Raw genomic sequence first — 12,543 nt, forward strand, 5'->3', positions numbered from 1 at the left:
TCGGTAACTGACAGCCTCCCAGCACAGATGGCTTCACTGGTGGATTCTACCAAACACTTAAAGAGGAATTAGTGCAAACACTTCTCAGACTCTGCCAAACATCGAAGAGGAGGGAACACTTCCAAACTCATTCTGTGAGTCCAGTATTAGGTGCCAAAGCCAGATAAAGACTTGATACATTTACATTGCAGTATGATTACCATTGTGGCATTAGCTAACACCTCAGTCCTGTCCCATAATTACCATTTTTTCTAGTGGTGAGGCAATTAAGATCGAGTCTCTTAGGAAGTTCAATACTTATAATACAGTTTTGTTGTCTGTAGTCATATACTGTATATTAGATCTCCAGGACTTATTTATTTACTAGTTGCAAGTATACACCCTTGAACAACATCCCTCCCATCCCCCTACCTCTCCGTCAATACATTGCATACCTTAAACATATATGATGTAATGCGTCAATTCTATCTCAATATAAAAAGCAGAAAATAGCAGTGGTTGGCGAGGATATGGAGAAACGGGAGCCCATGTGCACTGACGGTGGACATGCAGGACAGTGTGGCCGCTGTGACAAACAGAGGTGGCTCCCCCAAAAAGGTAGAAATAAAATTACCCCATGATCCAGCAATCTCACTGATGGGCGTATACCCAAAGGCATTGAAGGCCAGGACTCAGGCCTGTATTCTCACGCCCGTGTAGCCTTATTCGCACATTCTGAATATGCTACGGCATGAGCGAGCCATGAGTACGGTATGCTAAGTAAAGTCAGTCACAAGAAGACAAGTACTGTGTGATTTCGCTAAAATCTGTAACACCCAGAGAAGTCAGAATCAGAGAGACAAAGTAAAGCAGTGGTTTCCAGGGGCCAGGGATGGAGGGAATTGGGGAGCTGTTCCTTTGATGGCTGTAGGGTTTGTTTTGTGAGGTGAAGAGGGTTCTGGAAATGGTTGCACAGCAGTGTGAATGCGCTCAACACACTGAGCTGTGCATTCAAAACTGGTTTCGATGGTAAATTTTATGTTACGTTTATTTTACCACGATTAAAAATTTAAGTAAAAGTTTTAAAGAAATTAGTTAAATAGAAATTTTAAAAAACAATAGAAAAGATCAATAAAACTAAAAAATGGACAAATCTTTAGCCAAACTCATTAAGAAAAAAGAGAACCCAAAGAAATAAAATCATAAGCGAAAGAAGTTATCACCGACACCACAGAAATACAAAGAATCATTGAAGAAAACTGTGCATGATTATATGCCAACAAATTCAATAATCTAGAAGAAAGGGATAAATTTATAGAAGTATATAACATTCCAGACCGAACCAGGAAGAAATACAAAATCTAAACAGACCAATTACTAACAATGAAATCGAAGCAGTAATCAAAAAACTCCCAATAAGTAGAAGTCTAGGACCAGATGGTTTCATAGGTGAACTCTACCAAACATTCAAAGAATGAGTACCTATCCTTCTTAAACTATTTCAGAAAATTGAAGAGGGAGGAATGCTTCTAAATTCATTCTAAGAAGCCAGCCAGCATTACCCTGACACCAAAACCAAAGACATTACAAAAAAAAAAAAAGTACAGGACAATATTCTTGATGAATAAATTTGCAAAAAATCTCAACAAAATATTAGCAAACCAGATTCAACAGTACATTAAACAGATCATATACCACAACCAGCTGAGATTTATTCCAGGGGTACAAATATGGTTCAACACCCATAAATCCATCAGTATGATACATCACATCATCGACATAAAGGGAAACCCATATGACCATCTCGGTAGATGTAGAAAAAGCATTTGACAAAGTTCAACATCTTTTTATGATAAAAACTTTCAACAAAGTGGGTATAGAAGGAACATATCTCAGTAAGGCTCTATATGACAGATTTACAGCTAATATCATAGTCCATAGGGAAAAGCTGAAAGCCCAGTATCACTACTTCTGTTCAACATAGTATTGGAAGCCCTAGCCACAGCAGTCAGACAAGACAATGAAATGAAAGGCATTCAGATCAGAAGGGACGAACTAAAGCTATTCTTTGCAAATGGCATGATACTGTATATAGAAAATAGTAAGAATCCACCAAAAAACTTAGAGCAAATAAATGAGCTCAGTAAATTTCAGGATACAGAATCAATATACAGAAACCTATTGTGTTTTTATACACCAACAACGAACGATCAGAAGGAGAAATTAAGAAAACAGTTCCGTTTACAATTGCATCAAAAAGCATAAAATACCGAGGGATAAATTTAACCAAAGAGGTGAAAGACCTGTACTCTGAAAACTATAAGACACAGAAGAAAGAAACTGAAGAAAATACAAATAAATGCAAGAATACGCCTTGCTCATGGATTGGAAGGATTAATACTGTTAAAATCCTTACTACCTAAAGCAATGTATAGATTCAGTGCAATCCCTATTACAATACCAATGGCATTCTCAGAGTTAAAACTAGTCCTAGTATTTATTGGGAACCACAAAAGACCCCGAATAGCCAAAAAAGCTTGAGAAAGAACAAGGTGGGAGGTGTCATGCTCCCTGATATCAGACTGTACTACAAAGCTGCACTAATCAAAACATAATGGCATCGGCATAAAAACAGGTATACAGATCAACGGAGTAGAAATAAATTCTTGCTTATATGGTCAGTTAATCTATGGCAGAGGAGGCAAGGATCTACATTGGGGTAAAGACAGTCTCTTCAATAAGTGGTGTTGGGTAAACTGGACAGATGCATGCAAAAGAATGAAACGAGACCACTTTCTTACACCTTATACAAAAATAAACTTAAAATGGATTAAAGACTTAAATGTAAGACCTGAAACCTTAAAGGTCCTAGAAGAAAATACATATGCAGTAAACTCTGACATCTTTCTTTTTGGCTATGTCCTTGGGCAAGGAAAACAAAAGAAAAACAAGATTCTTTCAAAAAAGTTTTTGCATGGTGAAGGAAAGCATCAACAAAACAAAAAGACAGCCTACTCAATGGGAGGAAATGTTTGCCAATGATACATCCAGTAAGGGATTAATAGCCAAAATGCGTAAGGAACTCAAGCAAGAACTCACCGAAAAGAAAAAATGGGAAGAGGATCTGAATAGACATTTCTCTAAAGAGGTCGTACAGGTGACCAACAGACATGAGAAGATACACGACGTCACTAACCAGCAGGGAAATGAAAGTAAAGCCACAATGAGAAGTCACCTCACACCTGTCAGCATGGCCAGCATCAGTAAACCAACGAGTAACGAGTGCTGGCGGGGATGGAGAGAAAAGGGAGCCCTGTGCACTGTTGGTGGGGTTGTGAATTAGTGCAGCCACCAGGGAAAACAGTGTATAAGGTCCTCAAAAACCAAAACTAGAGCTGCCATATGATCCAGCAATTTCAATTCTGGGTGTTTATCTGAAGAAAACAAACTAATTCAAAGAGGCATTTGCACCCCTGTGTTCATTGCACCCATGCGTTCATTACTAGTAATAGGATATAGAATCACCCTAAGTGTCCATCAGTAGATGAACAGATAAAGAAGATGTGGTACCTATATATAGTGGAATATTACTCAGCAATAAAGAAGAATGAAATCTTGCCATCTGCAACAATACGGATGGACCTAGAGGGCCTTATGCTTAGTGAAATAAGTCAAAGACAGACAGATACTTTATGGTTTCACTTATATGTGGAATCTAAACAAAACGAGTGAATCAATAGAACAAAACAGAAATAGACCCATAGATATAGAGAGCAAATTGATGGTTGCCAAAGGGGAGGGGAGTAAACAAATAAAAATAAAAACTTAAGCTGTTTCTAACAGTATTCCTCACTTCAGCATTCAGATGCAGAGTAGGGGGAAAACATGTGGAAACACCTCCGTAACCGAACGCTAAGCGTGAGTTCCGGACTGCGGTCAGGCCCTCTGCGGCCAAACATGAGCCTTCACTCCTGGCCCAGGAAACACGAGACCTGTTCTGAATCTCACAGGAAAACGTACCTTTTCCTGTTCTGAATCTCACAGGAAAACGTACCTTTTTCGTTGCTTGCAGAGAATTTTAAAAGGTGACGCTCTCTCATCGCCTCGGTTTTAGTTCCTGTAGACAAACAATAAAAAACTGAATTGCCAGCTTGTTGAGGTGAATTACTCCAATTGTGGATTTTACCTTGAAAGCCCAAACTTATCAGATACCGTTTAAAAACACGGAACAGACATTTTCCTTTCAACCTTATTGATTCCATTTGTGTTTCTGAATAAAGAACTTTTTTTTTTTATACTATAAAACCTTGTACATAAAGCAGGAAAGCAGTATGTTAATCTGCTCTAGCCAAGTCATTTCTATTCAAAAAGTATTATTTTCTCAGTGTACAGTACCGTGCCAGACGCTGGAGGAGTGATATTTTTGTAAGAACTGAGCTGTTTTGGGCAACAAGCCCACCTTCACGACAGCAGTAAACATATCACCTGGCGGAATGATTCGGCATCTGGGTGGCACAGGTGACACTGAATCGAGACGCAGGGTGAGGGCACCGACAGAGGATGTCATCGCAGTCACCTTTGTGTCCCCGGGGGTCAGGGTGTTCAATCAGTCTAAATAGTGGACCACTCACTGTAAAACAAATATGGAGCAGGAGACATTTAGAAACCAAGCTGAAAGAGGCACGCGGCGAGGGCCGGGACCGAGGCCGGGGTGTGAGAAGGCGGGTTTGGACCCGGAGGGGTTCGGAGAGGCAGGTGTGAGGCGGGCTCGGAACCGCCCCCCTCGGGGTTCAGTCTGGAAGGAACTTAACGCTCTTTCCGTTGCTTCTGTTTATTTTGCCTCAGACCTGAGTCTGGGAGGTGTCCTTTTATTCCCTATTGACGATAAAGAATCAAGAAACGAAGGGCAAGATTTGGTAAGTAAAAAAAAAAGCAAAACCACCTCTTACTGGAGCTAAAATTCGGCTCCCGTCACCCCATCCCCCACCCCCCAAGCTGCTCCTGCCCCCACTGGCCCCTCGGGTGGTCCGTGAGTGGCTCGGGCTGCCACGAAGTGCCACAGGCCGGGCGGCTTACTTTCTCGCGGTTCTGGAGGTGGCTCGCAGATGGTCGCCGCCACGCTGTCCTCACGTGCTCCTTCCTGCGTGCCAGCGCGTCCCCAGCATCTGTGTCCACCTCTCTTCTTCCTGTGAGGACACCGGTCAGACCGGATCAGCCCCACCCGAAAGGCCCCATTTGGCCTGGTCTCCCGACGCGGTCACGTGCCCAAGCCCTGAGGGGTAGGGCTTCACCGTGCATTTCGGGGGGCGCCATTGGGGGGCCTGACCTCCAGCAGCACTCGCCCGTCCCCCGCGCCCCCATTCATCGCTATCCTCGTTCCTTTCTCTGACCCAGATCGCAGGCCCCTCCTGAGTGCAGGGAGTTGAACTTTGTATTTTTGTCTTCAGTGCCTCACTGGCTCATAGGACGTGCTCAAGAAACGTTTACTGAATGAATAAGAAAACGTGACCGAAAACTGAGGGTTTCGTCATTTGTTCTTTAAGAGATTGTTTTCTAGCCAGCCGCAAGCAGACCTTTCCACATTTCCTCTGCCTGTGTTAAAATTCTTCTTTTGCATCCTGAGCGTCTTCCCCCTTGCCTGTCACTTGGGGTTCCTGTAAGATGTTTTATTGACTACAGTCCCTAGGCCTGAAGTCACATGCAGATTTTGAGCCAAACCTTATTCACTCAGGAGACATTTAGAAACCAAGCTGAAAGAGGCACGTTTTCTTGAGGTCAGTGGCCTTCGTGCCTCAGAACAAAGAGGCGTCTGCTTGTTCAGTCATTCACTTAGTCACTTTTAAAATCCTGAAAAATGAGGATGACACGGTGATTGTGCGTAAGAAGCTCAAAATCTAGTCACCCAAGCAAACGTGACGGCGAGTGGAACGCCGTGATTGCACTGTGACTGCAGTGGTGTCAGGCCCGGATGCTGCCGTGACACTCTGTCCAGCTCTGCCCCACGTAGGGAGGACAGGGCGGGAGACTGGGCACCTGAGCGGAGGTCGAATGACTGCCCATCCCGGGGGCTGTGGAGCTGACTTGAGTGTCGGCTGGCGGGCTGGGTGGGCTATGAGAACCTCTGAAAGCCTTTCCAAGATTCCGAAAAAGTCCTTCACCCTTGAGAGCGTTTGGAAAGGACAGCATGTCCCACTCTGGTTTTAATGTGTCTTTAAAAGAGAAAGGAAAGTAGATAGAAAGTTACCATGAAACAAAACGGTGACGATGGGGCGGGAAGTCACCGGTCTGTCAGGACGAGGCTGTTCAGGCAGAGCGTTCGGAAGAGGCGTGACTGAAGCCTGGGTGACCCACGAAGGGCTGTGCCTGTCGGGGCGCGGCTCACACCCCCTCCGAGGCCCGGTCACGCAGTCGACGGCATTGCCATCCCATGCCGTGTTGACCATTACTGACGGTTTCTCCTAGTTGGCCTTGATCGTGGCTCAGCACCGTGACCGCGCCAACGTCCTGTCTGGCATTAAGATGGCAGCCCTTGAAGAGGGCCTGAAGAAGATATTTTTAGCAGCAAAGAAAAAGAAAGGTAAGCTCTTCCATTCGTGCTCAGGAGTTAGATGGGTTTCCGTTTCCAAGCCTGTGATGTGATCATTAAGGGGAGACGAGACATGTCATGACCCCGGTCAGTCCACGGGGTGAAGGCAAGCCCCAGGATGCGAGGCGGCGGAGGGCAGCGCCGTAAAGCCTGTCCTTTCCCGTCACCCCTGCATGCACGATCTCTCCGCGTCACCTGCATCCTCTGGGCGATGCGCGTCCAGAGGTGCAGTAAAAACGTCCTATGCAGCTGTTCACTGTGCTGTTCACTGTGTCCCGTGTCCCATCACGGAGAGGCACAGCCCACATCAGCTTCTCTGCCAAACACCAGTTTATTGCAGTTTGCAGACCCAGCACGTCTCAGTTTGAACTGATTGGCTCGTTGAATCTTTGCTCATTTTCATTCCGTCTCGGCCATCGATCATACTGTTTCCGTTGTACCTACTTATTTCCAGATACTGTGTGCAACAGCATTATTTTCTTCCCTGTTGCAGTCCCGTCCCAGAATACGTTTGACGTTGTAATGGTGTGCTTTGAGGGGGACACTTGTGATATGTGTGTATATACACACACACACATTGTCCACTGGAAGCCACAGAGTGACTGAGACTAAGGATTTTTTCTCCTGTGTAGATATCATGCCCGTCCATCAGTTTTTATGAATGAAGACATCACGACCTCTTCTTTTCTTTTTATGACAGCGAGTGTCCACCTTCCACGCATCGGCCACGCCACGAGAGGCTTTAACTGGTACGGAACTGAGCGACTTATTCGGAAACACTTGGCCGCAAGAGGCATCCCAACCTACATGTATCCTTCTGTCCCCCTCGCCAGTGTCACCATTTAACCTAAGGCTGAGTCCTTTCCACCATGTTTCCACTTTCCCTCTTTATCGAGAGGAAATCCGAGAAGCGCTTTCTACCTCGTGGAGACAAATCCATCCAAGCGCTTCCGGTGCCAGCAGCTAGATCGAAAGACACGTGAGGGGGACTCGGCTGAGTGATCGCCATTTGCTAACGCAGTAGATCTGTTCCGTGTCACTAATGCAGAGGTCCTCAGGCCCGCGGGCCGAGGACTAATTCGCTAGTTCACTTCACTCTGTTCACTAAAATAAACGGTTAAACAAGTGAACAAACAAGGGAACTATTTTATTGCTAAACCTATTCAATACATTCGTAAGGAGCAGCGTGAAATTCTGTTGACCGTTAGGACGTAACCTCAGTTGCGTGAACTAGTGTTTTCTTCCAGTGACCTCTTTGCTGTATAAGTTGGCACTGTTTGACCTATCACACCAAGTCCAAAATCAGTAGGAGAAGCTGAATTGACCCCCCGTGCTATAATCAGATGAAAACTCTTTTTTATTTAGCTGCTACTGAAATTAATTTACTCACTGGTGGTTTTCAAAGTATTTAAATCATGACAGAAACTCAGCAGAGAAGTGTCGTGGACGCTTGCACAGTAGCCGTATTGACTTGTGGCACTTCGGCCAGCAGCAGTAGTGAGTACGCACAGCGTCAGAGGCAGTGAGGCAGCCTGGTCCTGGCAAGGCCATTTCAGCCACTACTAAACGAGACAGCTAGACTAGCGGGCTGAGTACAGGTGACTTTAAGGTGGCGCAGTGTTACCTTCCTTGACCACCCGTGTCAGATATTACTTCCCTAGGAACAAGGCTGCCACCCTTCCGTCCCAGCCCTCACCGGCCCAGCGTCACACCCGGCCCTCAGCAGCCAGCTAAGAAGATACTTGCTCAGAGCGACTGTACTCGAGTCTTCCAAAAAGGAATCGGGGTCGGGTGGGCCTCCGAGGCACTCTTTCTCCAGATTCCGATTTCGTTCTCCTGGATGTTGTCGCTCTGGTTTGGTACCTGGAGCACAGGTGCCCATCTTACTCAGGAAGGCCCGGCGACAGCTTGCCAGGCTGTTTGAGTCGTAATAAACTTTGTTTCCAATGTTTTCATTGCTTGCTTTTCCCCCAGTCGCGTTTTCTTCCCCCCGTCAGATGGAGTTTGTCACAGAGGGAAAAGCCGTGTTTATTGAGGAGAAAGGAAACAGGACAGGGGCCCCTGGAGAAGGAGGCTCCTCCAGCCGGTTCATGCCGTGGGAAGACGCAGCTCGAGGGGCAGAGGCCGAGGCCTGGGCTCCCTGATCCACCCAAGCGGAGGGCCCCTCCTTCTGTGACCTGGAAGAGTACACGTCGGCCGAGGGGCCTGTCAGATGTGGCTTCAGAGAAGCCAGGGTCTCCTCTCCCCTTCCCACCAAATTCACTTCAGCGTCAAGAAAAAGGGAAATCATGGAAATGGCACATCAGGGACACAGTGTCAGATGGGGAGGCCAGGGGGCCAAGACCACCAGAGAAGGCGTCCTGGGCGGGGGTGGGGGGACACCATAGAAGCTGGGGCTTTCCAAACTTTGTACGTGACGTCTCGGTCTCCACGGAGCCCGCTCAGCCTGCCCGACCTCGGCCCTGAGGCCCCGGACGCCCAGCGCACCGCGGGGCCTGGCCAGTGGGACACGCGGGCCGGGACCTAATGCAGGCAGTGCCTTCGGCCTGGGTCGCACTGCTCCCGGCACTGACTCTCCCTGGCAACTTCTGCGCTTTAGCATCTGTGTGGAAGACCTGTTAGACCCTAAATTCGTGATTCCTGCATATTTTCCTCCTAAAACTTGTTTTACTGCCTCCTATCCACCACCCTTAACACCAGCCCTTCACACGTGTAAGAACTCAAATCCTCTTGACTGGCATCTTTGGTCTCTCCTACAGCTAAAAGCAGAATTGAACTCCAAAGAGGGAGGATGTAGTGAACCCTGACCTCAGCTAAGATGCCGCGCCTTCAAGAGCAGACCGAGTCCAAGTAGGTGGGGGACGAGCAGCTGTGAAGACAACGTGATTGTCCAGAAGCCACACTTGCTCCTGAGGGTGGAGCATCCAGGCATCCGAGAGAGAGGGATCAGAGCAGGAAACACTCCCCAATGAGCACAGCTCATTTGGTACCTGGAGAGACCCTCCTTTATCTCTCTACTCTGTCCCCGTGCTCCGGCCACATGGACTTTTTCTCTGGACAGAGGCCCTGGGCCATCAACCTCTGACTCCTGGTAAGCTGGGCAAAGCGCCGCAGAGGAGACCAGAAAACTCAGCACATTCGCCTGTCAGTGTGGGGTCGCCTGTCACTGGCAACGTCCTGCTTCCCGTGTCTGCCTCTGAGCTCTTCAGTCACAGACACCGCCCTGCTGTATTTCCCTGAGTCGTTCCTGTCTTGTATGTCCCGTCACTGTTCCCGCCAACGGGCATCATTCTCTAGGAAGGAAGAACCAAAGAAGACACCTACTCCGTTTATCCCAAGGGTTTTGTTCTGTTTCCTTCACAGCAAGTCTTTGAGGCCATCTCGCCCTCCCCTCTGAGGGGACCAGGACAGAGTTGACAGTGCAAGATTTTATTCATTAATGAGCCTTCATAGAGAAGTTTGTGCCCTAAACACCAATATCAAAACCCCGCTTATTGAGATCGTGAGGAACTTGAATCTATTGAAATTTTTCTGTAGGTACAATCTATATTTTTCGATTTTTAATAAACTTTACCTTGTAACATGCCTATGATTTGTTTAATTTTTTTGCCCCATCAATCTGAACTACATTCTGTTAAGTTAATTAACTCTTCAGATAATGCTAGAATCAGCCATTTTTGAGCCTCAATCCATTTCTAGGCCAATGTGTTTTCTGTGTTTTCCTGTCTACTAACTGAAATATAAACTCTAGCATTAGTTACCATCCACCACGATCTACCTTATTTCCCAAAAACATCCTGTAGTTTCTCACTTGGGCCTTTGCTTCTGCTGGTGACGGTGTCTGCACTGTCCCCTAAACCTCTTCCCTACCCCCTTGTTGTCCGCTCTCAAATCTGGTCTTAAGAATCCAGAAAACTAATCTCTGTGCTTGAACTACTGACGATCGTCGGGTTTGTGGCACATAATTTGTTATACCTCGTGTTATACCCGTTGGCATACTTCCTTATCCCTTGCCTAAATACTGAGGTCTTTGAGAAAGATGATTTCTCATTTATTTTTCATATCACACAAAGCAGTAAGTAATCAGATATTGAAATGGTATGAAAATCACCGGCTAGCAATTTGGGAAAAGCGTTAGACTTCCTGCATATATCATTAACTCCAGATGGCCTAAGTACTTAAATATAAAACATGAGAATACAGAAAGAAACTTCATTTTTATGGTGTCTGACTAGCAACTGCCCTTGGAAGCTTCTCCCAGCTTCTCACTAAAATGCCAGTGGAATTAAGGTGAAAACAACTGGGAACAGACAAGCAACCAACCAAATGCCAGACTATGAGAGGAAATGATACTAGGTATAAGGCAAAGTCGAACCGAGATTTCATTTTAGGAAGCAAAACTTGCCTAAAAACCTTGGAGCCTTCAGCAGCCAGAAAATGAGCAGTCACCCTCTGTACTTTCCTTCCCCACGTTAGCAAAAAGGTCGTTCCCCACCCACAATCTCTGCTATGGCTCTGTTTCCTCTAGCCTTCTCTATGGTGTTGTTCTACCAATTACTCCTCTTGTATTTTGAATTTCTATGTACTAACGAAATATCGGGAAGATAAATGAAGGAAAACAATCCCATTTACCATTGCAACAGAATAAATTACCTAGGATTAAACTTAAACAAGGAAGTGAAAGACCTGTACACTGAAAACTACAAAACATTGTTGAAAGAAATTAAAGACACAAAGAAATGGAAAGATATTCTGTGCTCATGGATTGGAAGAATTAACATTGTTAAAATAGTCATGTTATCTAAAGCAATACACAGATTAATGCAACCTATAAAAATTCCAATGGCATATTTCACAGAAATAGGACAAAAAATACTCAAATTTGTATGGAACCACAAAAGATCCCAAATAGCCAAAAGCAATTCTGAGAAAAAAGAATAAAGCCAGAGGTACCACACTCTTGGACTTCAAACTATACTACAAAGCTATAATAATCAAAACAGTAGGGGTATTGGCAGAAAAACAGATATGCAGACCAATGGAACAGCACTGAGAGCCCAGATATGAACCTACACATATGGACAACTAATTTTCAACAAAGGAGCAAAGAATATACAAAGGGGAAAGGAAATTCTCTTAAACAAATGGTATAAGAAAAACTGGACAGCCACATGCAAAAGAATGAAAGCAGACGAATATACCATACACGAAAATTAACTCAAAATGGATTAAAGACTTGAATGTAAGATCTGAAACAATAAAATACATAGAAGAAAACATAGACACTAAACTTATGGATCTTGGTCTCAGATGTATTTGTAAACTTGACCCTACAAGCAAGAAAACAAAAGCAAAAATAAATGAATGGGACTATGTCAAACGAAAAAGCTGCTGCCCAGCAAAAGAAACCATCAGCAATAAAGGCAACTAACAGATTTGCAAACAATACCTCTAATAAGGGGCTAATATCCAAAATATAAAAATAATCTACACCACAAAAACCCCAATCTGATTAGAAAATGGAGAAGACCTGATTAGACACTTTTCCAAGGAAGACATACAGATGGCCAACAGATATATGAAAAGATGCCCAACTTCACTAGCTGTAAAGGAAATGCAAACCAAAACTATAATGAGATACAACAACACCTCTTAGAATGGCTGTTCTCAAAAAGACAAGTAATAACAAGCGTCGGAGGGCCTGTGGAGGAAAGGGAACCCGTGTGCACTGCTAGTGGGAATGTAAATTGGCACAGCCACTATGGAAAACAGTGTGGAGGTTTCTCAAAAAATTAAGAATAGAATTACCATATGACCCAGTAATTCCTCTGCTGGGAATCCAAATTTGAAAACACTTATTTGTCGAGAGATAGGCACCCTATGTTCATTGCAGTGTTACTTACAATAGCCAAGATATGGAAACAACCTAAGTGTCCTTCAATGGATGATTGGATAAAAAGATGCAGTACATACAGCGG

At 45.0% G+C, this 12,543-nt stretch overlaps 1 protein-coding gene across 3 annotated transcripts in view; it reads left to right on the forward strand.

The window, feature by feature from the left end:
* The window catches only part of CHD1L (chromodomain helicase DNA binding protein 1 like), a 42,306-nt gene extending 32,156 nt beyond the window's left edge, over positions 1-10,150 (forward strand). For 2 of the 3 annotated variants that reach the window (XM_025038473.1, XM_025038474.1), the window contains exons 19-22: positions 4,825-4,895; positions 6,442-6,556; positions 7,266-7,374; positions 8,212-10,150. In XM_025038473.1, the coding sequence (XP_024894241.1) occupies positions 4,825-4,895; positions 6,442-6,556; positions 7,266-7,374; positions 8,212-8,299 (383 nt within the window). In that variant the 3' untranslated portion in view covers positions 8,300-10,150. The remainder of the gene's footprint in view (positions 1-4,824; positions 4,896-6,441; positions 6,557-7,265; positions 7,375-8,211) is intronic. The other variant, XR_003042454.1, reaches the window with a different exon arrangement.
* The last annotated feature ends 2,393 nt before the right edge of the window (positions 10,151-12,543 follow it).

This window comes from Pteropus alecto, unplaced genomic scaffold, assembly GCF_000325575.1.
Source record: "Pteropus alecto unplaced genomic scaffold, ASM32557v1 scaffold106, whole genome shotgun sequence".
Lineage (NCBI taxonomy): Eukaryota > Metazoa > Chordata > Mammalia > Chiroptera > Pteropodidae > Pteropus > Pteropus alecto.